Raw genomic sequence first — 23,435 nt, 5'->3', positions numbered from 1 at the left:
GTATGGTGTTGTTTTCCCGCCCTCCTGAAGTCAACCACCATCTCCTTAGTTTTTCCCACGTTGAGAATGAGGTTGTGGGATTTGCACCATCCTGTGAGCAGCTCCACCTCCATCCTGTACGCCGACTCATCATTGTCACTGATGAGACCCACCACTGTTGTGTCATCAGCGAACTTGTTGATGAAGTTGTTATTGAGTCTAGCAGTACAGTCGTGTGTAAGCAGACTAAACAGCAGGGGGCTTAGGACACAGCCTTGGGGCGAGCCAGTGCTCACGGCTATGGTTTTTGATGTCCTACTGCCCACCCTGACTGTCTGCTGCCGTTGTGATAGAAAGTTCAGGACCCAGTTACATGTGCCAGCATCAACCCCCAATAGCTCCAACTTCTCCACCAGCTGCTGCGGAATGATTGTGTTAAACGCAGAGCTGAAGTCTATGAAGAGGATCCTGGCATAAGTATTTTTCCGATCAAGGTGTGACAGTACGAGGTTCAGTGTTGTTGAGACTGCGTACTCTGTGGATCGGTTGGCTCTGTAGGCGAACTGCAGTGGGTCTAGGTCAAGGTGGATGCAAACTACAACTCTGTAGGCGAACTGCAGTGGGTCTAGGTCTAGGTGGATGCAAACTACAACTTCCTGTTTGTGGATGTGGGCACACCTGGCAATGTCGCAGATGGTAAGTTCTGGAAAGAGATCTCCCTTGTGACGATAGGATAGGATAGGATAGGTAGCGGAGGGTGATGGCTCGGTGCAGGCCTGGTTCCAGCGGCTTCCTCATATGGGTCTCCTTTTTTTTCCAGGAGGGCTCATTGTTGCCTTCAGCTTCTGAAACAGCTCAGGGGGGATTCTAGTGAAGTTTTTGAAAGCAGCCAGATCTTCTTCATGTAGCACATTAATCAGGTAGTCATACTGGCCCAACCTGCATCTCCTCCGGAAGAATGGCTTCACCCACTGAGACCTCTTCTTGGGTTTCTTCTTCACCATTATTCTTGTCCTTCTGTCTTCCGGATGTATAAGCAAGAGGGCTGCTGAAGGCAGCAGGGCTTGTATTTCTACTGAGCGCAATGCCCTCTGAAGTTCCTGCATGGCAGTCATGTCTCAGAATGATTTGAAAACCCACCCTGCAAACCATTTTATAATAAAATAGGATGATGTTATTGTTTTGGTGGTAATTTTGATGCCTACAGAGTCGTAGCTTGATGCTTACAGGGTCGTAGCTTGTCGCAGCTTGAATTTGGTGGTCGTAGGTGTAGTCATAGGTGAGTCGAAGGTGGTCGTCCTAAGTCCCCACTATTTGGTCGCATTTTGTCGGGAGCTTGTCTTAGCGTATCGTCGTCTAGGTCGTAGGTGTCTTAGACATAGTGGTAGAATGGGGTTGAGTCTTCGGTTTTTCGACGATTCAACAAGATTATGTCAGTTGCCGGCAGTCCCCTAAAAAGTCACCTAAGTGGGTCAGGCCAATAACTCAAAGCTTTTCCTGATTAAAAAAAACACTGTAGCCAGTAAAACGTGAATTATCTTACGGTGTCACAAAGCCAAATAAAGGGTTTCAAATTGCAGCAGAAGTTGGAATGGTAAAGGATTGGGCATGGAGAATATGAAATAAATACCCTTTTTTTCTGCTTTCTGGTTCCTGCCAAAAAAATGGGTCTGCCAGTCTCAACTGGATGCACAGCAATGAGGCATTCCTGCATTTCTCTTCGTTCAACCCTCGTTCTTTCTCTACTTCTTTCCCCCCCTTCTATCTCAGCATCCTACAGTCAGTTAATGGTCAGCAAGTACGTCAGAGACAACCATAAAAAAATGTGTTATTTCTATCTCCACCAAGGATCTGTCCTTGCTGATACATACATATTGGTGTCATGTGGGTCTCTTTCCACATTACGCTGATAATGCTCAGGTCAAGTTCAATGCAACTATGCAATTTCCTCTAGTTCAATATTATCCCCAATGCCCAAACTTCATACTCCTATCACATGTTTCATTTCAGGTATATATTTATAACCTACTAGTCCTGTAATCTCTAAAGTTACATATCATTTCTATAATTCTGTCCAAAAAAATCCTTCCATCACTGTGATATTATTATTATTATTATTATTATTATTATTATTATTATTATTATTATTATTATTATTCTGTTCTCACTGCCTGTTTCCTACTGAGACCTTTGACTTTGACAGGTGAGCTTCCTATCCCACATCTTCTGCAAACACGTCCTCTGTTACTGGGAAGGACAGAAATACCACAGATCCTATCTTATCTGAAGAAGGGTCTCGACCCAAAACATCACCCATTCCTTCTCTCCAGAGATGCTGCCTGTCCCAGCTGTTTGTGTCTATCTCCTATCCTATCCAATCCAATCGTCCCTTTTTGCCACCTATTTGAAACCCTTTCCTTTGATAAAGATTTAAATCATTTCTCTGACTACCTCTTTTGATTTATTTTCCACTTTTTCAACTCCATTTCTTTTCATCAATATTGCATATTAAAAATGCGTGCAGTGATCATCCAGATACAGCATATACCTCGGGATGATGAATTGACATTATAAATCAGAGGGATATTTTAAGGTTTGTTAAAAATTGTTACGATATTTGCATGACTGATTAAGATATGTTAGAAATCGTAACATGGATAAAAATCAATAAGAGGGTTTTCAATACCTAATGCATGGGGGTGAGGACCTATCAAATGCAGAGGGTTTTTTTTGCAACCTCCTCGTGCCCCAACTATTACGGAAGAAATAATTTGGAGTAAGGATTGGAGAAGCTTGTAGTGGGGATCAGGCAACATAGAAACCAGTTTGGGATAGGTTAGAGAGGGTCTGTCGGAGCTTGGGAGAGCTGTCACATGGGCAAGGGCTCTCGACTCAGTTTGGAGCTGGAGGAGAGGTCAGGTGGACTGGTGATTGACAGTCAAAATGGTGAAGTGCAAGGGGTCAAACAGTCATTGATTTGTGATTGGGAGACTTGGCAAGGGTCCAACGTGTGTGTGTGGGATCTGTTAGATAGCGGCCACAGGGCTTTAAGATATCAGCAGCAGGGTAGGTGCAAGCATTGAGTCATCGGGTCTTACAGGCCCTTCGGCCCAACTTGCCCACACCGGCCAACATGTCCCACCTACACTAATTTCACCAGCTTGCATTTGGCCCACATCCCTCTGAACCTGTCCTATCCTATCCATGTACCTGTCTAAATGTTTCTTAAGTCTTGTGCTAGTCCCTGACTCAACTAACTCCTCAGGCAGCTCGTTCCATACACCCACCACCCTTTGCATGAAGAAGTTACCCCTCAGATTCCTATTAAATCTTCCCCCCCCTCTCCTTAAATCTATGTCCTCTGGTTATCGATTTCTCTATTCTGGGCAATAGACTCTGTGCGTCTACCCGGTCTATTCCTCTCATGATTTTGTACACCTCTATAAGATCACCCTTCATTCTCCTGCGCTCCAAGGAATAGAGTCCAAGCCTGCTCAACCTCTCCCTATAGCTCAGGCCCTTAAGTCCTGGCAAAAACCTCTTAAATGAAAAATCATTGATAATCCAGTGGATGCCTTGGACATTCCATCCTTTCTAGCGGTGGGTTAGGCACGATCAAGCTTCTCTATCACCTCCTCCTCCACAGAATGATAGTTACAGACACAGGCCCTTCAGCCCACTGATTTCACACCACCAACCCCCCATTATACCATTTTAGTTTCCCCGTGTTCCCATTAAGTCCCCCCGGATTCTACCTCTCAACTACACACACAGCAGCCAATTAACCTACCAGCCTGTGTGTCTTTGAAAAATGGGAGGAAACCTGAGCTCTGAAGCAACAATATAACTGTGCCATGGCAAGTTTGCTTCAATGAACAAGACCCTTGCCTTTCATGGGCTTCATCTGCGCAGAAATATTTGAAACATCTGCGCAGAGGCTGTTTGAAACCATGGGTTCTGACCTGTGGCCTTTATATGCCCATGACTCCTACACATTGAGCACAAAACAAATTTCCAGAAATACACCGCCCACACAGTAAACACAAATGTGTTTCTGAGAAAATGTAATCGTGAAACACATAGAATTGTGCCACTCAATAGAACTTAAAGGACAAGATATTTTGTTCCCACACACCATTGCTGCACAGAGAGATGTTTTTGATCGACTGTTGCATATTCCTTGCAAAAAGAGGGGACCCATGAAGAAATAGGTGGCGATGGACGTGTGCTGACAATAGTTGAATGGTGCATTATTTGTCACATGTGCAACTGAACAGTGAAATTCTTTTTGTATATATTACACATGCTGGCGTTGCCATGTTTGGCACCATTATTCAAAGTCCGGTCGACCCACGTGCTCAATGTACTGGAGCAGTTCCCATGAACCAATGTATCCTCTCCTCACCTGGCCACCTTTGTGTCCCACCACTGGCGAGCCTTCGAGTGGGGCTCCGGCGAGCCTTTAGGCGGTTCCCGATCCTGTCAACCAACGAACCTTTGGGTGGGTTCCTGGGTCCCACCGACTGGCTGCAACAGGATCCAGGCTGCTGAACGTTTTACTGCCTCTTGGCAGGATCTCCTCATCAGTTGGTAGTTATCCCAAACTGTGAGAATGACTGAAGAGGCTAACAGAATGACAACGTTTATGTCACTCCCTCCTCTGGACTATGTGCGTCAAGAGCCAAGCAATGCAATTACTGACACTAATTTGCAGTCTACTGAGATTGTCAAATGGCCACTGCAGAGGTGCAGTATGTTCAGATTGTTATCATCTACAGGTCTTCCAGGCCTTTGCTGTCAGATTTTTTTGGGATGAGATTTTAAATATCTGTTTGATATTATGTCTACTCCAAATATCGGTTGAGGGTTAACTGCAGAGCTCTCCTGCTCCCACAGGCAGCATACTCCAGTCCATTAGAGCAAAAATAATCAAGAGATAATTAATGCACCTAAAATCACAAATGCATCTAAAAGCAAGGAAATCCAAAGCAGAACTACAAACACAGGAAACCGGTCAGGCAGTATCTGTCAAGAGAGTCGACTCTTTAGGTCAAGAACTTGGTCTTCTCCTATTTTGTGGGTTACTGCTGTGGTATTTAATGTGTGCAGTATAACCGTACTAATCTTGAGCTTTCTATTAGATTGAATATGAGAGGAAGAAGAAGGAAGATGGGAAGCGTGCCCGAGCTGACAGGCAGCAAGTGCTGGATATGCTGTTTTCAGCATTTGAGAAGCATCAGTACTACAACATTAAGGATCTGGTGGACATCACAAAGCAGCCCGTTGTAAGTAAAGAGAATGATGCATAGTTCTAATCAAAGAAGGTTCTCATTCTACCAGTGACATCTACTGGATATAAGATGCATGGTTCTCCTGGAGTTCTTGAAGTAGCCATAGGTGATATCATTTAGTGAGGAGCCATAGGTGGAGAGTTATCATTTAGTTCATGCTCCTGTATCCAGTACAGATGGGACGACAGATGGCACAATGGGCTAAGTGTTCGGCTGGCAACCGGAAGGTAGCCGGTTCGAATCCCGCTTGGAGTGCATACTGTCGTTGTGTACTTGGGCAAGACACTTCACCCACCTTTGCCTGTGTGTGAATGTGTGTGAGTGATTGGTGGTGGTCGGAGGGGCCGTAGGCGCAGATTGGCAGCCACGCTTCCGTCAGTCTGCCCCAGGGCAGCTGTGGCTACAGAAGTAGCTTACCACCACCGAGTGTGACTGAGGAGTTAATGAATAATGCGATGTAAAGCGCCTTGAGTATTAGAAAGGCGCTATATAAATCCCATCCATCATTATTATTATTATTACAATCAAACTTTTCAACAAGTGCACAGAAGCAGAGATCTTACTTCCCCAAAGAATTAGATTTATTTTTATTGAACAGGCAAAATTGCCAATGCTGCACATACCACTTTTATGAAACTTTCATCTTAGTCACTCCCATTATGGTTAGAATGGTTTGCTGCCCAAGTCCTCTCTGCAGCGCCAGAGGCCCAGGTTTGATTCTGGCTACGGGTGCTTATCTGTAGTTTGTATGTTCTCCCCGTGCCCTGCGTGGATTTTCTCAGGGAACTTTGGTTTCCTCCCACACACCAATGACGTACAGGTTTGTAGGTTAATTGGCTTGGTATATTAAAAAAAAGTAAATATTGTCTCGCGTATAGGATAGTGTTAATGTGCGGGGATCGCTGGTCGGTACGGGCTGGGTGGGCCAAAGAGCCTGTTTCCGTGCTGTGTCTCAAAACTAAACTAAACCTTGCTCTTGTATAAAATTAACTTGACTGTGCTAAGTCCTTGACTGCCTTATATCTTCTTACCTCATTATCCTCCTGGTGTTAACGCACTGTCAAGGTATAGCTTAACTGCCATAACTAGGAATTATCCAAAGAAGAATATTTCTATTTGTGCTATATGTTCCATTCAAACAACCCACTAAGCTGTAATTTCACTTGGTAGAATAGGAGCCTTGTGCCACTTGGTGGAAATGATCAGTACTACAGGAACTGTTTGAGATAAATTATAATGTTAAATTGATGTTTTACGTTGAATAACATGGATGAACATCTCAAGATACATTATTAGGATAGGTATCTGATGTCAGCAATGAAATATTTGAAAATACTTCGAAATATCATCATACAGGCGGATCTTGGCGGCAGAGCCGTTAGCGGAGGGTAAGGCAAGGCAAGGCAAGGCAACTTTATATAGCACATTTCATACACGAGCAGTGCTTCACATAAAAACATGTCATACAATAAAATGAAATAAAATAGAAGAATTAAAAGAAAATAAAAGCAACGTTAAAAATGCATTATCAAAAGTGCAAAAGTTAAAAGTGCAATGTAGCTAAGATTTAGCTGAAAGCTAAGGTAAACATAAAAGTTTTCAGTCTTGTTTTAAAAGTGGTCAAAGTTGAGGCAAGTCTTAAATCTTCAGGAAGTTTATTCCAGCTGTTTGTTGCATAGTAACTAAATCCTGCTTTCCCATGTTATGTATTTACTCTGGAAATCACTAACAGATTGTTCTCAGAAGATCTTAGAGGTCTAGAAGGCTTATATAGTGGAAGCATGTCAGTGATATACTTTGGCCCTAAACCATGTAGTGATTTATAGGTGAGCAGCAGGATTTTGAAATCAATTCTCTGACATACAGGGAGCCAATGTAAGGATTTAAGAATTGGTGTAATGTGTTCAAATTTTTTGGTCTTTGTTAGAACTCTAGCAACAGCGTTCTGAACAAGCTGTAGCTGCCTGACAGTTTTTTTCGGAAGACCTGCAAGGAGACCGTTACAATAATCTAGCCTACTAGTAATAAAGGCATGTACAAGTTTTTCTAAGTCTTGAGCTGACATGAGTCCACATGAGTGGCTATACACAAAAGAATAGCCGCTCAGCCCCTCAATCCTATCCCATCTTTAAAGTGTCATCTCCGCCCACCTCTGTGCTAATGCCCCAGGTTTTCAAAAATGTATTTACCTACACTTTAAATATGTCCAATGATATTGCCTTCACAACCCACCTAGGTAGAGAGTTCCAGTGGTTAAAGAAGTTGTCTCTTTGAGGATGCCACATTTCTTGCCTTAACCAATCTACCAATGCTAACAGTGGAGCCAGATGGAGTTTGAGGGTGATTTACCCCTATATATCACTTATTTATATAAATCTTAGCGGGAGATATAAACAAGGAGCTATAGCCTAGCCTTTTCCAAAATGTCAAGATTCATCACTAAGGTTGTGGAGCAACGAATTAAAAAAATGTAATATGATTAAGTAGAATAAACAAGGTCCAATAAAGGGACAATTATGGCTGACAAATCTAATTATGTTTTGGTGGGATTAAGTTGGCATTGTCATGAAGGGGAACCCATGAATGTAATATGTGTGGATTTTCAAAATGTATGTAAAGCATTTACTGCATAAAGGGTTGCTACATAAAACAAGAACCTAATGTTAGCATTAGTAGATTGGTTAAGGGGCAGTAAACAGACTTTAGAAAATAAATGCAATTTAGCAGGGATCATATCTCACCTAACACAGTAAATTATTAACCTTTGAAATGACCATGCAATTATTTTTTTCTTTCTTCATGAGATGTGGACATCTATGGCAGGGCAACAATTAACTCCATTCCTTTGAGTTTGAACTGAGAGACAATATTATTGATTCTGGAGTGACATGTTGATAAAGGCAGATTTCCTTCCCCAAGGATGTTATGAACTTGATGGGAGTTTATGACAATCTAGTAGCTTTGTACTATATTAATTTAAATTCCTCAGCTAATGTGGTGGGATTTGAACTTCTGGACGGGAGCCCAGTAACTTAACCATTCTGCCTACATTCTGTCATATGTCTAAATCTGTCCATAATACCACGTGAGGTGGGAGAGTGAGTTTGGAGGACGCAGAGGCCATAAGAGATAAAGACAGGTTTAGCCCAGGGGAAGATGAGGAAATTGAGATGAAGCAATTTAGCAAAATAAAAGTCAAAAATATTGAATATGAAATATTTTTGAATAGGGAACAAGTAGTTAACATTGTCAGCATGGTGAGCTGGTTCATTAAATCCAGGACATAAACATGTGACTACAGCAATCAAGGAGTAGCTTTTTCTTTATTGCAAGGAGGTTCGAAAGTAAGGAAATCGCATACTTGACAGTGGTGAGCAACATTTAGAGCATGCTGTGGAGTTTTGCTCATCGTTCATGAGGGAGGATATGCTAGCCCAGAATACATGCAGCATAGATTTACAGGATTAGCTGGTGGAATGATGAAGTTGCCGGATTAAGGGAGTTTGAGGAAGATTGGAATTTAAGAAAATGGTTAACAGTTTCTGTGCAACAGCTATGATTCTGAGAGGAATGGTCTGGGTGGATCCCACCTGCGCAGGAGTCCAGAAGCATCTTATTGAATGGCTGAACAGGTGCAATAGGCCATTTGACCAAGCACATACTTTTGTTCTTCATGTGAGCTTAATAAGTTAAACGATCAAGTGATAAAAGGAATGACATAGCAAGGAAAGTGGGTGGTATTGGGACAGGTAACGAAACAAATGATGATGTATGTGGGAACAGCAGAACCATCAACTGAAATTGATTCACTCATCATTGGGATGACTGTCTAAGCCCAGCTGAAAGATGTAATGCTGTTCCTTGACTTTGCATGGAACTGTATTCGAGCAGAGGTCAGAGTGGAGAGGACTCTCTCTAACTTCTACAGGTGCACAGTAGAGAGCATGCTGACCAGTTGCATCGTGGCTTGGTTCGGCAACTTGAGCGCCCAGGAGCAGAAAAGACTACAAAAAGTAGTCAACACTGCCCAGTCCACCATCGGCTCTGACCTCCCTACCATCGAGAGGATCTATCGCAGTCGCTGCCTCAAAAAGGCTGCCAGCATCATCAAGGACCTACATCATCCTGGCCACACACTCATCTCCCCGCTACCTTCAGGACGTTGCAGCCTGAAGACTGCAACGTCCAGGTTCAGAAATAGCTACTTCCCCACAGCCATCGGGCTATTAAACTCAACTGAAACAAATCTCTGAACATTAATAGACCATTATCTGTTTATTGCACTTTACCTGCTTATTTATTGATGTGTGTATATATTTATATAATGGTATTTAAGAAGGGACTGCAGATGCTGGAAAATCAAAGGTAGACAAAAGTGCTGGAGAAACTCAGCGGGTGCAGCAGCATCTATGGAGCGAAGGAATGCCGTCGCACTAATCCCATCCAACATTGCCGCCGCACCCGGCCCATCTAACATCGCCGCCGCACCGGACTTGCCGAACACCCTACATCAGTCTGAAGAAAAGTTTCGGCCCGTAACGTTGCCTATTTCCTTCGCTCCATAGATGCTGCTGCACCTGCTGAGTTTCTCCAGCACTTTTGTCTACCTTTTATATAATGGTATATGGACACACTAATATGTTCTGTATTCATGCCTACTATATTCTGTCGTGCTGAAGCAAAGCAAGAATTTCATTGTCCTATCTGGGACACATGACAATAACTCTCTTGACTTGACTTGAACTGATTAGTGGCAGGCAATTGGAAGCTTGCAATTGGAATGGCAGAATTAATGGAGGTGTTCCGCAAAGCAATCGTCCAATCTGTGTGTTGTCATTATATGTTGTTTTCTAACAAGAAAGCAGTACAGTTCGGTGCATGCATGAATCAGTGGGTTGGGTTGTTTGTTGGCTTCCTGACTAATCCCCAGAGATGGAGATGGAAAAGAATGGGAAGGAAAAAGATGGAGATGGATCACATTAAGTTGGAGGGTAGAAAAGACTAATTGATAATAATCTGCCACTATCTTCTCTTTACTTAACATTCATGTTAGCTAATACAAAATATTACCTTTGAGGTCATTTTATTAAAAATTCAAAATTAAGCTATTTTATGAATTTGCAGCAAAAAAGGGGGGGAATGGTGAAAGTTCCCCGTCACTAAACACCCTGGAGAGATATCAATCGCAAGTACAGCCCGACTTCCATTTTCAGAGTCTGGATCAAGGAGTTGGTGATGAATGTACACGGCAGCCATATCCCCGAACATCCTAAATGTAAATGTGACTCATAAACTGCATTGGTCCATGCTGATGAAGAAATGTTGGGGAGGAAACAGGTTCAAGTTTCTACATGGAGGTTCAGTGTGAGAAAATGGTTGTTGTTCTGAAGGAGTATCCTCTATTGTGATGAGAGGAATAGTGTCAGTGTCCTCACATATTTCAGTGTCCTGTTACTCACTTTGCCATTTCCAAAGCTCAAAGCCAGTCCTAATCATTTGTTCATTCTCATGCAACCAACCAGAGACAGGTTGTCTCTGATTGTGTTGAAATGTTTCAACAAAGACAGGCTTACTGGCTAGAAATTTACAACTACTGACTCCTGGCACTAGGAATTCTCACTAAGCTTGCCATGTCTGCATTGTTCGAGAATATTGATGACGCTCAGTAGAACCTGGATGTGTGGCTAGTCAGAGGGAGGTCTCTGAGTCTTGACACAGTTACACGTAATACTACAAGCTAATCCAGTAACAGAAAGCATTGGATGCTCTTTCCAGTACTTTTAGTGCTGTGCAACCTTTGGCTTGTTAGGTTGCACTGATATGCTGCACAAGTCCAGGTTCCATAACATGAGACAGCCAAGCTCTTAAGCCGAGATGGATGCGTGTGGCCAGTCAAGGGAAAGCTGGTGATCAGATATCTAGCGGTATTGGAGGTACTTGTAGCAAGATTTTTCCATTATTCAAGTTGCACATTTTGGTTTAGAATGTAATTTTGTTGTTTCTTCCTTCTCCACAGACCTACCTAAAGGAGATTTTGAGAGAGATTGGCATCTACAATGTAAAAGGGACTCACAAGAACACATGGGAACTAAAGCCGGAGTATCGGCATTACCAGAATGAAGACAAAAGTGAATAGGATCATTTGATAACTAAGAAAAATAAGCAAACCAGCAAAACGTTTCAACATGCAGTCAGCATCAGTCATTAAAACCTGAGCAATGAGATTTATTTATCTATTCATAGCCTAAAAAAATGTATGTGGCTCTAAATTTTTCAGCTGATGGGGAAAGGATTGATAAGTTATGTTTTTATATGAATCAAGAAAATGCTTTGTATCTTTAAGTGTTTTGATGTAGAAAGTTAATTAATGAGGGGCTACATTTGTATTGTCAATAAAGTATTATGTTGAAACAATGTAGGTGATCCTATCTGATGTCATGAATTACTTGCCTTTCATCTACTTTTCATGATATAATAAACATTACATTAGGTACAGTACTTTTGGTGATGTGGTCCCTTTCTTTATCCTTGCCATTGGCAAACATCTTTCTGCTTAAAACATGAATTGGGTTGATGCTGACTTTCAGTAAATTCTACTGCAGAGCGAGAATGCTTGATAACATAGGAATAGAGATCTTGTAAAATAATATTTCTATTGGTGAAGGCAGAGCATATCATGGTAATTGATATTTTTTTTATATCTGGGGGAAGCTGCTTTAATGGCTGAGGAGATCCAGGGTCTTCACAAAAATGTTGCTATCTCTGTACAATAAAGGGACCAGTTGGGTTAGGATTATTTCCTTTGGACAAGCAAAATACTCCAGGATGCAAGAACTAGTTAATGTTTTAGATTGATGACCTTTCCTCCAAACAATAGAATGTTCTTTGGAATGTTATATCTGAGAACTGACTTGATTGAGGTTAGTGTGGGACAGGATATAACAGAAGGATGTTAATTTCCTTGTCAGAGAAAAAGAAGAGATCAAAATCTGACACTACAAACACCTCAACTTCCTTGTATTACATTTTTGTCTGGTACAGAAAGCCAATCAGACAAGATCAGAACACGGCTGGGATTTCAGTCTCAAATAGTTGCACTTCTCAAACCAACTAGACCTTGCTTCCCGCAACTTCTTAGGCTGAACAAAGGCAATTTGGAGATAACGTTGGTCTCTTTGAAGTTTCAGGCTGATTGTGGTGGGGGAAGCAGGAAGAGGAGTGGCAGGAAAAGCCTGGCAAGTGATAAGTTGATGCATGTGATGGTTTTTTTTTTAGGTAGATGAGTAGACAATAACTGGAGATGAGAAGACAAAATGTGTGAACTAAGGAAAGAAGAGTGGTGAATAGTGGTCCAGAAGGAATGTAAGGGAAAGGTGAGATATGGGTCGAATTCCATTGGCACAGGGAAGGGAGGTGGGGAAGGTGTGGTTTTGATTAGTGACCTAGAATTGGAGAATTCAATGTTTATACCATTGGGTTGTAAGCATAGGTTTGGAATATGAGGTGTTGTTCCTATTTGCTTGTGGTCTCACACTGGCAATGGAGGCGGCCCAGGACAGAAAGGTCAGTATGAGAATGAGAAGGGATTAAAATGTTTAGCAACCAGGAGATCCAGCAGGCCTTGACAGGCCAAACGCAAGTGTTCGGCAAATGATTGCCAAGTCTACTTGTAGAATAGTGGGGTGCAGGAAGAAAGCTGGAAGAGAGGGGCAGGATAAAGCCTGGAAAGCATTAGGTGGAGTATTTGATGGGCAGATGGTTGGACAAAGGCCAGAGATGAAAATACATAAGGTATGAGATAAAAGGATTGGAGATGTGAATTGCATTTCCAGCTGGGGAACGGGAGGGGGGGGGGGAAAGAATTCCACCCTCGGTGAGCATTTCACCGGGTACGTGCGCTTGTCCTACTGGATCTCATCTTTATCCACCTGTCACTTGTCATGCCGTCTCAGGATTCTCCACTTCCACCTCCATCCCCAACAGTCTGAAGTGTCCCGACCTGAAATGTCACTTAACCATGTTCTCCAGAGATGCTGTCAGACCCACTTTGTATCTTCCATGAATACCGATGTTTAAATCCACATGTAGCTTTGAGGAAAATTAATCCTGCTATCACATCATTGTGAAAATAATAATGTAGCACCAAGAAGTTTGTATCCTAGTAACGCTTTTAATGTTATGTAACAGCACAAAATACTTCACAAGAACAGGTACAACTGGCAACCAGCCTAAAGTGGCATCCATGACCAGTCAGAATAATTTTTGAAAAAGCATTGAAGAGATTATAGGGGATTACAAGAGACAAGGCATGCAGCCACAAAAAATGAAAATGAGAATGTTAATGATTGCAATCCAGGTCAGCAGACATGGCGGTGGATTAACAGGATTTAGCGTTGGTTTGCTCATTGATTGGGTGGAAATCCACGCTAAATATGACAATCAAATCTAGCAATTTAGGAGGCATCATCAACACATTTCCTCTGGCTACAATAGGATGGTTAATTAAACATGACATTATAGATTCTTGCCCCAGTAGCAAGCCATTGAATAATGCAATGTAGTCAATTACTTCAGCTTCAAATCCTCAATGCAGCTGGAAATGGTGTACTGGTCAAATATTAACACTGGAGTATCTCAAGAGTGTCCCACCCCGTAAGACATCACCCACCCATGTTCTCTAGAGATGGTGTCTGACCTGCCAAGTCACTCCAGCACTTTTTATTTTTTAGTAAACCAGCGTCTGCATTGCTTTGTGTCAACACGAGACCTGAAACTCCTGGTGAAAATGGAGGCCCGAAATGAGGATGCATAGCCATTAAAAAAAAATAAAATTTAAATGGCATCAGAATCAGAAGGAAATACTATTACCAATTGATGAAGACACCATAACTAAAGCCTGCTTCATTTATCCTCAACATCCCAATCACAAAGTGGTGCATTGTTGACGTACTAAAAACCATTCAATTTATGGAATTTGATGTTGTTAGAAGTTACAGGGCTGTGGGTAAGTAGTGCAGTGGGACTGGCTCAAATTCAGTACTCTTGTGCTGGGACCACCGGTCTTGTCAAATTTTATATTCTAACTTTCAAAAAAATTGGTCAACTCCATTGCACACAAGTCACGGGATGAGAATGAAAGAGAGCTCGGGACACGCTCCCTTCACAGCTCCTTACAAAATGCCTGGCTCTTATGGCCCAACCAAACTTGGCAAAAGGTTTGATCTTTCATGCTCCTTTATTACAGCGAGGAACAAATTCCATTTTGTTAGCAGACTTTTGAAATACTGTGTAAATTAGAATCTTCTTGTGTAACACAAACGAAGAGCCAAAATTTGTTTTTTCCCCCATATGTACTTTGTTTTGGGTTTAGGCCTTCAAAGTTAAAACACTGTTGCAGCCTCAAAAAAAATCTACCGGTCATTTTTTACAGCAATTTAGCCATCTACTAATTGGCAGCAAGCTTGTGTTTAACACTGCATTAAGATAAATGTACTCCAAAATTACAATTCACATCATTAAGATACGACACCACCTCGTGCAGATATGCTGCATCATGCTACAAAGATCTTTATTTTTGCAAAAAGATGTAGTTCTCAGAATTGCCAACATTACAAAAATTAAAATAGCAAAACTTAGTGGTTTGGCATGCATAATTTTCATTATGGGGAGTAGCAAGATTTAGTGAAGACATGCATTGTGATCATTAATGCAGCTATAGAATTCAGCATAGCAACCAAGACCATATCCAATACTGGCCTATGGCAGAACATCACTTAATTGACACTGCCAGAAAAAATGAGATGCAATGGATGGATTTAGTGTAATAGGAAAGCCCAATGATAGTAATAATACATTCCAGCTGGTACAGATCAGCTTTTGTGAAGAGTATTCAACAAGATTGCATGCCAAAAACACAAGGTGGTCAACTAGAGCAAGAATTCTAGCTCTCCAGTTATATAAAGGATTAACCTTCACCTTATTAGTCAATTGTCTCTTCACAAAGGCTGCTACCTATTTTAGCCTAATGGCAGCCTACCCTACTAATGGAAATCCTAAAACAAAGTCAGCAAACCTGGCAATTTCTGTACTGTGAAACCCAAACTAACCATGTCTAGCAGGAATAGCCAGCTAAGAAGTGCCACCAGCACACCAGGCAATTTCTGTACTATGAAACCCAAATTAACCATGTCTAGCAGGAATAGCCAGCCCAGTGGAACCGGCACACAGGAGTCAGTTACAGCCCAGAGGAACTGGCACAATTAAAAAAAGACATGCTTCCTGGTCACACAAAGAGGCCCGAACAGTTGAATTAGTTCAGCAGAAAACATGTTGCCCATTATATTTAGCTCAGAGATTTATGGACAAATTTATCAGTGCAGAATCTACCTGTGACTGAACAACACCAAGACATTTATTGAAGCACAATTGCACTTGTACTTACATTATCTAGCCCATATTTTATTACATTGACCCATAGTGCCCCCTCCCCCCAAACACCCTCGCCCCATAGTTCTTGTAATGTCAAAATCCATGAATTTCACATTATATGGGCATCATGCAATGCAGTCTGGAAATTAAATAAATAACCAGCACCTGATGTGGCTCAAATGAAAGAGATCTGGTATTTCCACAATAGGAACAATTCAATCAATTCCAGAAGCAATTTATCTCAAGGTAAATCAGACAAGCATTAGGGGGAATAATGCACTTTATTACAACTCAACAGGTAAAACAATGTTCATTTCCAATAATGAATCAGCTCAGTGATACCAGTTCAGAGTTTATTGCCGGTAATATGAACATTAGGTCATTGTGATTTGATGAATTCAACATGATGAATTGTAGGCAGATTTACTGTAAAAAGAAAGAAATCAAACATTAGTTTGTAGCTTTTGACCAGACTCTCCTTTTATGTTATTGACAAAATGTAGTTGAAAGAATCCAAGGTTATTTTTTCCTAAAAACTGTCTACCTTTATCCATCTGAACTGCCACAGAGAAGCAGGCAGAAGATTGAGGAATTTTAATCTTGCATCTGAGTGCAAACCACAAAGTCACTAAATTTTACTTGAGGTCTATCAGTAGATGCACTTAGTTAACATTAAAGAGGCCTTTTAAAAAAAACATTTGGGCTGTTCGGGCAAACCTGTGTCCGTCCATACCAATCATCATGCCTATATTAAGTACTGAAAGAATCCAAAAGTTACAATTTGACAGCTGTTCAATACTAGACACAACTGGTATTATGTTGAACATCGTTCCCTGCTGCATGAATTGCAATTCAGAATATTGGATGTGACTGACATTTAATGCTCAATCTCAATTTTCACACAGATCAACTTGCCACAATGAAGGTATGAAAATACTGACAGCATCTGAGAAATAGTTGACCTTTGAGATCAATGACCTTTTGTCAAAATCAACAAAGTTGGAAATGAGGAGATGGATGAAAAAAAGTCTGACTGAGTGGAGAAGACAAGGGATGACAGACCTGCCGAGGATAAAGGCTAGTTATGCAACAATGGAGAACAGAACATTTCTAGAACTGAGGCAATACAGCAGGCAGGTGCTGGAAGACAATAATTGTGAAAGACAGGTCAGATCACAACCGTAAAGAAAATATTAAATGCCAAGCCCGATTAAATGTAAACCTCATCAGATTCAGCCAATGTTAACTTAACATTAACAGTTTGCCTTCAGTTACCATCTGACACCAGACTTTCCCGTTTTTTAGCAACGGGTCCAGTTCTAAAGGACCTTTAACATAACACATGATGAGCAAATGACAATAAATAGGCCAGTTAACATCCTCAGATTCTATAGCATAATGGCATCAAAGCTTTTGCCCAATTCTCTTTTCCGAATGACAGAATCAAAACCTCTGTGGTGTGTATTTTATGTAAACAAATATCGTAGATAACATTTTAAGTACTCACACATTTCTCAACGTTCAAACCATTTTTGAAGAAAATCATATATGGAGTATCATCACTGCGGTAATTTAGTAGTCCAACCATGGCATCAGGGTTCATACTCTCACCTGTAAAAAACTAAATAAGTTCCTGAATTTAGTACTGGATTCCCCAATTCACATTAACTCTAATCAATGGGTCAGGTCCACATCCCAATATACTGAACCATAGATCGGGATTAAACAGAAGCACTACCCGTCTAATTAGCCCAGGCCAATTAGAGCACCAATTCCTCTCCCATCACCTCGGAATATACCAAAATGAGATTTATTTTCCTCTCATTTTCGCAAAAATCACCCGAAGATCCTCATGGTAACAAGCTCAACCAATCATCCCATCTCTCCCAGCACCAGTTTCCCAGCCAGTCCTTGCACAAAAGCCTGGATGCTCACATCACATTAAGCCACAAAGGAATGGGACCACTTTAGAGTTCCACTGCTGTAGGAGCAGAGGGCTGAACTCCAGATTCCAATGGTAAAGTGCAAGGACTTGGAACAGTAACATGGACATCAATCACATTGCTGACCACAAACAGATTCCACGTGCCTTCTGCCCCAGACAAAATTGTGAGATAAAAGAAGAAATGCAAAATGTGATGCCACAATAAGGAATAGAGGTGAAAAGGGACAAGAGGGGTAGAACAGGGGAGAATGGGTATGGTTCCAGCTGGGGTCCAGGAATAAGGCAGGAAGTGGTGGTTTGTAGGTTAGTTACCTAAAATTTGAGAATTCAAAGTTAATTCCATCAGGTTGTAAGTTACCCACAAGCAGAATACGTGGTGTGGTTTCTCCAGTTGTGTGACTGTTGTTTGGAACAAGAACTGTCCATCAAAATCAACAAGAGCTGGGACTGATAGCTACACCTTAAACATGACGAAAAAGGATTCGAAAGAGCTGTTGAGCATCAGGTTTCATTTGCTTCAAAGCGAACTAAATAATGCAAAAAATGAATTAATTACCTGATACTCGTCAATTTTTTTCACAATCTCTTGAACGACTTCCTGAGCATTCGCAGTAAATTCGACCAGTGCTTCTGGGTTGTCTCGTTGAACATTTCCTTTCAGGCTGTGGTTGAGACAAATTATTAGTACCAAAACTTAATTCCGACATTGTCACGGTTGCACTTAAAACTCAAGTTGCTTCAATACCATCAAAGTACAATCTTGAATAATCAAAACTGGGGATTCAAGGAATTATGGATGTCTTGAGGTTCAAAAGTTGTCTCATTTACAAATTGTCTCACCACTGCAAAAGAGGCCACATTGGGAGCACCAAATGCAGTAGCCAATTAGAATACATGTGTGCGAGTTGTGCTGAAGTAACTTAGCGGGTCATGCAGGGGCGGGGGGTAAACATGAATAGGCAACATTATAGGTGGGAACACTTCTTCAGACTCCCCAGTGGTGGGGAGGAAAAAGCTGTAAGAGAAATGGCGGGCAAGACATAGCCTGGCAAGTGATTGGTGGATATAGGTGAGGGGGGGTGGGGTGGGGGAGGTTGGATTGGCAGATAGTTGGTAGTTGGACAAAGGCCAGGCATGAAAAGACAAAAAGCCAGAGAAGATGTGCGAATTGTAAAGCGAGACAAAATAATATAGGTGGAAGAGAATGGGGATGGGGAAGGGAAGGGAAGAAATCCTGATGGGTCACATGGAAGAGGGGGGAGGGAGACATTAGGGGTATCATTTATAGGACCGTCATCTAATATTGGAGAATTCAATGTTCATCCAGTCCATCTCATCTGGAAGGGCTGCTGGGGTCACCAGGGAATGCACCTAGGGAAAGCATGAGTAAACCAGAGTTGTGAAGGGAGTGACCTCAGCGGAAAGAGGTGGGGATAAAAAGATGTGACTTGCGATGGGATCATGTTGAAGTTGGTGGAATGCCAGAGAATAAGTTGGATGCAGAGGGTGCAAGGTGAGGACTGAGATAACGAAGGGCCGAATGGCCTATTCCTGCACCTATTTTCTGTTTCTATTCCTGTTCTGTCTGGGCAGGGGGAAATTCAGAGCATAATGTCCGTCCCACTTAGGCGATTTTTTTTAGCAACTACAGGCGACTAGGCTGTCGCCACATAGTCGCTGTGTGATGCCTGTATGGTTGTGAGTAGTCTCCTCGAGTCCAAAGAGTTGTATCGGTTTTCTGGTCACCGCTGGATTTTGAAATGTTCAAAACTTTTCGACAGTGAGCTTGACGCCAATGATCGTAGCTTGTCCTAATCGGTTGTCGGTGGGTTGCCGTAACTTGACAGCGACTAGGTGGTAGGTTGTGGACACTGTCATAGTGGGGTCCAGTCACCGGGTTTTCGGCGACCTGCTACGACTATGACAGTCGCTGAAAAAAATTGCCTAAGTGGGGCAGGCCCATTAGTGTTGGACACTAAGGAGACACAGTGAAGGGAGATACCAAATTTGCTGGTGAGGTAATCCTAGAGTGGAGTCACAATAGGCACATGACCATTGTTTATTTTAGTTTGTCACATGTACAGAGGTACAGTGAAAGGCTTTTAAGTGTTAGACTGTCCCATGTATACAATTCTACATTAAATCAATGTAGGAAGCCTTTGAATATCCCAATGTTTAAAATTTAATTCAAAGAAATGACTCAACTTCCCACCAAAATACCAACACCAATTAACAATCATTTCCAGATGCCTGAATTAGGACCATACAAAGCACATGAGCTTTAAAGGACAAAGCAAAAGCCAAACTTGATAGTGTCAATGTATGAAACTAACCATTGCTACGTTTGTGCCATCTGTTTACATTATATCAAAAGAGTGAATCGACCAACCATAGGTTCCCCATGAAGTCTGTCCAATTTAATGTAACTAGGGAAAGCAATGAATGAGCATTACATTACTAAATTACTGGTTACTCACATTTTCATGTAATTCTTTATGTAGACTCTGTAGGTTTGTTTGTTGAAAGAAACTTCCTTGAGATGATGATTCAACACAATGTCCACACCACTGCAAGTTGACTCCAAAGCATATTCAGTTGGGGCTTCTTGGGAAGCATTACCTCCAATTAAATTGTCATCAATCCCTTTTTCTGTTCTGGTAACCAGCTTTGGAAAAGCAGAGGCTTTCATTACAATATTAGTACCGTGAAAATTCCAACATTAGCTAACTCCAGAACACGTCCATAACTTAATAGTCATAGAAATATTAATCGAAAAGTCAACTTGCACTGACTCAAATACTGGAGAAACTCCTGTCCCCTCAGAATGCCTACCACAAACCTAAACCCTGGGGGAAAGGGTTACAGAAATAAATACTCACCATTCATCAAACGAGAACGGATCGACAGTGCAGTACTGGGATTTTGTCGAGGAGAAAATATAGTCAACACAAAGCCATACAAACCTTCAAAGATGGTCTGTTAGACAACTCGATGCTGCAAGAGGCAACAAGGGGCAGACCCGGCTAAACCTCCGCCGGCTGCATACTAAATTCAAGCCACTAGACTAGGACTAAAATGCTAGAACAGACACCGTTTGCCCCCAATAGTGCAGCTTCAATAGCCACGCCCCCCTCCCCCCCTCTCCCCCCTCCCCCTCCCAGTCTCCATAGAAACCTGGCACGGTTCTTACCTTGCCCTCCACCTCGTAGAACATACCCTTCGGGTCCTCGCGGATCTTGTAGATGTCGGAGAACATCTCATCTCCTGCCCGGGACAAAGAGTGGAAAGGCGGTGAGACGCCGCGGAAAGGACCGGTACCGCACCCGCACCCTCCCCATTTCCCAGGCCTTTGGCCTCCTGGCTCCGCCCGGCGCAACGCCTCACGTCGCGGCCTAGCCGCACAGGCTCCACAAAACAATCGACAGCGCGACTTCCGTGGCGCGGCGGCCGGACCTGCCGGCACATTTTTAAAACCAAAAAACGCGCGACAGCGCGGCAACCAGCCCAGGTGGCGACACTCACCCGAAATGATGCACCGGTAGAGCCTCATTGTTATAGAAAGTCGCACACCCGGCGCCCCTGCAGCACCGACCGAAAAGGGCGAGTCACGCCGCGCCCACGCTTATATAGACGTCGTCGCCGTGACGTCAGCCCAGCGCATCACACGTCAACAGTGCGCTGGCGATTACGCGCGTTGTGACGACGCTGGGCATGCGTCGCGCCAGTCTCAGCCCCAAACCAAAGATCATATATCTTTGCCCCAAACAGGATCTTTGGACACAAAGATGCTCAGCTCCTCGCCCCGCTGCCGTCCGTCGACTCACTACTGCCCCTCACAAGCTGCCGCCCCCTCAGACCGTTGCCGTCCCTCGACCTACTACTGCCCCTCAGCCCGCTGCCGCCTCTCGCCCCGGGATGTGCCGTTTCTCCATTGTGGCCAGGTATAGCCAGCAATGACTGAGGTCACCGCCGGAGGATTAACATCGTCAGAGGCAATGAAATCGACACAACATGCTGGAGTACAGCGAGACAAGCACAAAGAAACTTTGCACCCTTCCAAATTTTTGTGTCTATCTTCGGTGTAAACCAGCATCTATAGTCCCCCCCGATCCTCTGGGTTACTCTAACAACTTGTGTTTTTATTTTCCATCTTCACAGATGGAGATTAATCTGGGTTTAGGGGGCAAAATATGAACCTTCCCTCTGTCTGCTGCAGGGAATGTAGGCTGGGTCCTCCTGTTCAATTGGATGCACAGTAGACACAAACTTCACCATGTGCCAACTTGAAGGGTAAAGAGGTATCACCCATAATATGCAGCCCATTATAACCTTACTCAAGGTATTGACTTCTCAAATTCATATGTCTAAAAAAATAATTTCCCCTTTTAAGTTTCACTAGACTCCTCGTAGTCACACAGGGGGCCTGGTCCCCCAACGCAACCCATTTCCCCCAATGCAATATTCCACCACTCACCTGAGACTGAGTGAGGCACAACACTTCCAGGTTTTATAGTCTCTCCCCCCTCCCACCAGCAGGGGCAGCAGAGAGAATGTCAACATTTTTTAAACATGAATAACTCCTTTATTTTTAATCGATGGGAAAAATCCTCTTGTCTTGCACAGCGGAGGGGGACTCTTAAGTAAGATGGCCAAAAATCACAGCCGTAAGTGGCAGCGTTTTTTCAAAAATCATGAAACAGAAAAACAGGAAGTAGTCAAGATCTTACTTTTATTAATGTATAGATGTTGATCTGCAGGCTATACTCATTTTACATTTGGCAAGGCAACTATCTCATACTGCCCTTAACATCCCTGCTTCTAAGTCACACTATACTATTTTCCCTGCCCATGTTACGTATTCACGTACTTAAGCACATCAGTGCAGGCAAGCTAACATTGGACTTTGCCTAGCGGAACAGCAAGCAACTGTTCTCATTCTGTCTTCATAGTCTGTTACTACCACTTTTTGTACCATCATTATCACAGCACAAATGGTAGAGTTTTGTCAAATATCGAGAATCCCAGTGCTGGGAAGGAAATCAGGGATAGTTGATCTTTTTGTCTGCAATTGTCCAAATATGTTTCTCCTCCCCAATCTACTCTATCTCTCAACATTTACTTCCCATAGTGATTTTTCTCCCTTCTTTGTAAGCTATGGTCTGATGTAATCAATTAGCACAAACACGTTACAAGCTTCCCTCCATACATTTAAGACAGGAAACAGGAAACCTGGCTCCTCATTTGCATTCTAAAAGAAACATTGTTGGATGATCAGCCATGATCATATTGAATGGCGGTGCAGGCTTGAAGGGCCGAATGGCCTACTCCTGCACCTATTTTCTATGTTTCTTACATCAACTCCAATAAACTTCAACAAGACAAAAATTGGGCTTCACCCCTCGTCACGCCCCGACCACGCTGTCGCTGAAAATGTCGCCCAAGTGGGACAGGCCCTTCAATCTATGCTTTATTTACATCTCCTCCCATCCTTCTAAACTCCACAGAGCACAGTCCAACTTGCTCATCCTTTCTTTTTGACATGGACTTAACTTGACCTGAAATGTTCTCCTGAAATGCTGCCTGATCCACTTTTTTTTTAAATCAAGCAAGTTAACTTCATTTTTCAACTACAAAGACACCCAGATCCCCTTGCACAGCTCCATTCTAAAGTTTAAATATTCCTATTTTTTTATTCTTCCTCCCTAAATGAAAATATATATTTTTTTCCTACATTATGCTCCAACTGCCAAATTCTGTCTCAGTCAACCTACACTAAGCAATCTTATGTCATC

The 23,435-nt window shown here is 42.5% G+C and overlaps 2 protein-coding genes and 1 non-coding gene across 3 annotated transcripts in view; 1 reads left to right on the top strand and 2 right to left on the bottom strand.

The window, feature by feature from the left end:
• gtf2f2 (general transcription factor IIF subunit 2) overlaps positions 1-11,768 on the top strand; it is an 81,012-nt gene extending 69,244 nt beyond the window's left edge. Inside the window, exons 9-10 of the mRNA XM_033032876.1 lie at positions 5,121-5,264; positions 11,287-11,768. Coding sequence (XP_032888767.1) covers positions 5,121-5,264; positions 11,287-11,406 — 264 coding nt within the window. The 3' untranslated portion in view covers positions 11,407-11,768. The remainder of the gene's footprint in view (positions 1-5,120; positions 5,265-11,286) is intronic.
• Positions 11,769-14,821: 3,053 nt separating this feature from the next.
• tpt1 (tumor protein, translationally-controlled 1) lies at positions 14,822-21,593 on the bottom strand. Its single transcript, XM_033032877.1, has 6 exons — positions 21,166-21,593; positions 20,834-20,907; positions 20,121-20,308; positions 18,200-18,305; positions 17,206-17,319; positions 14,822-16,124 (listed from the first exon to the last, which is right to left on the bottom strand). Exons 1-6 carry the CDS (start codon positions 21,191-21,193, stop codon positions 16,122-16,124), a joined length of 513 nt encoding a protein of 170 aa, XP_032888768.1. The 5' UTR covers positions 21,194-21,593; the 3' UTR covers positions 14,822-16,121.
• Positions 16,233-16,360, bottom strand: LOC116980941. The gene has a single exon (XR_004414116.1). It is a non-coding gene; the product is annotated as a small nucleolar RNA SNORA31 (small nucleolar RNA).
• Positions 21,594-23,435: the final 1,842 nt, after the last annotated feature.

The sequence above is a fragment of the Amblyraja radiata genome, chromosome 14 (assembly GCF_010909765.2).
Source record: "Amblyraja radiata isolate CabotCenter1 chromosome 14, sAmbRad1.1.pri, whole genome shotgun sequence".
In the NCBI taxonomy this organism is placed as follows: Eukaryota; Metazoa; Chordata; class Chondrichthyes; order Rajiformes; family Rajidae; genus Amblyraja; species Amblyraja radiata.
Note: the sequence above shows the minus strand (reverse complement) of the source record. Positions and strands in the feature narration are given on the sequence as shown.

What these genes read in the sequence shown, in the direction of transcription:
- tpt1 (XM_033032877.1), bottom strand. Translation starts at nt 21,193, where the DNA reads ATGAGGCTCTACCGGTGCATCATTTCGG. An exon ending in CTACCGGTGCATCATTTCGG is followed by an intron (nt 20,908 to 21,165) that starts GTGAGTGTCGCC and finishes TGTCCCGGGCAG; the next exon opens with GAGATGAGATGTTCTCCGAC. An exon ending in TCTACGAGGTGGAGGGCAAG is followed by an intron (nt 20,309 to 20,833) that starts GTAAGAACCGTG and finishes GCTTTTCCAAAG; the next exon opens with CTGGTTACCAGAACAGAAAA.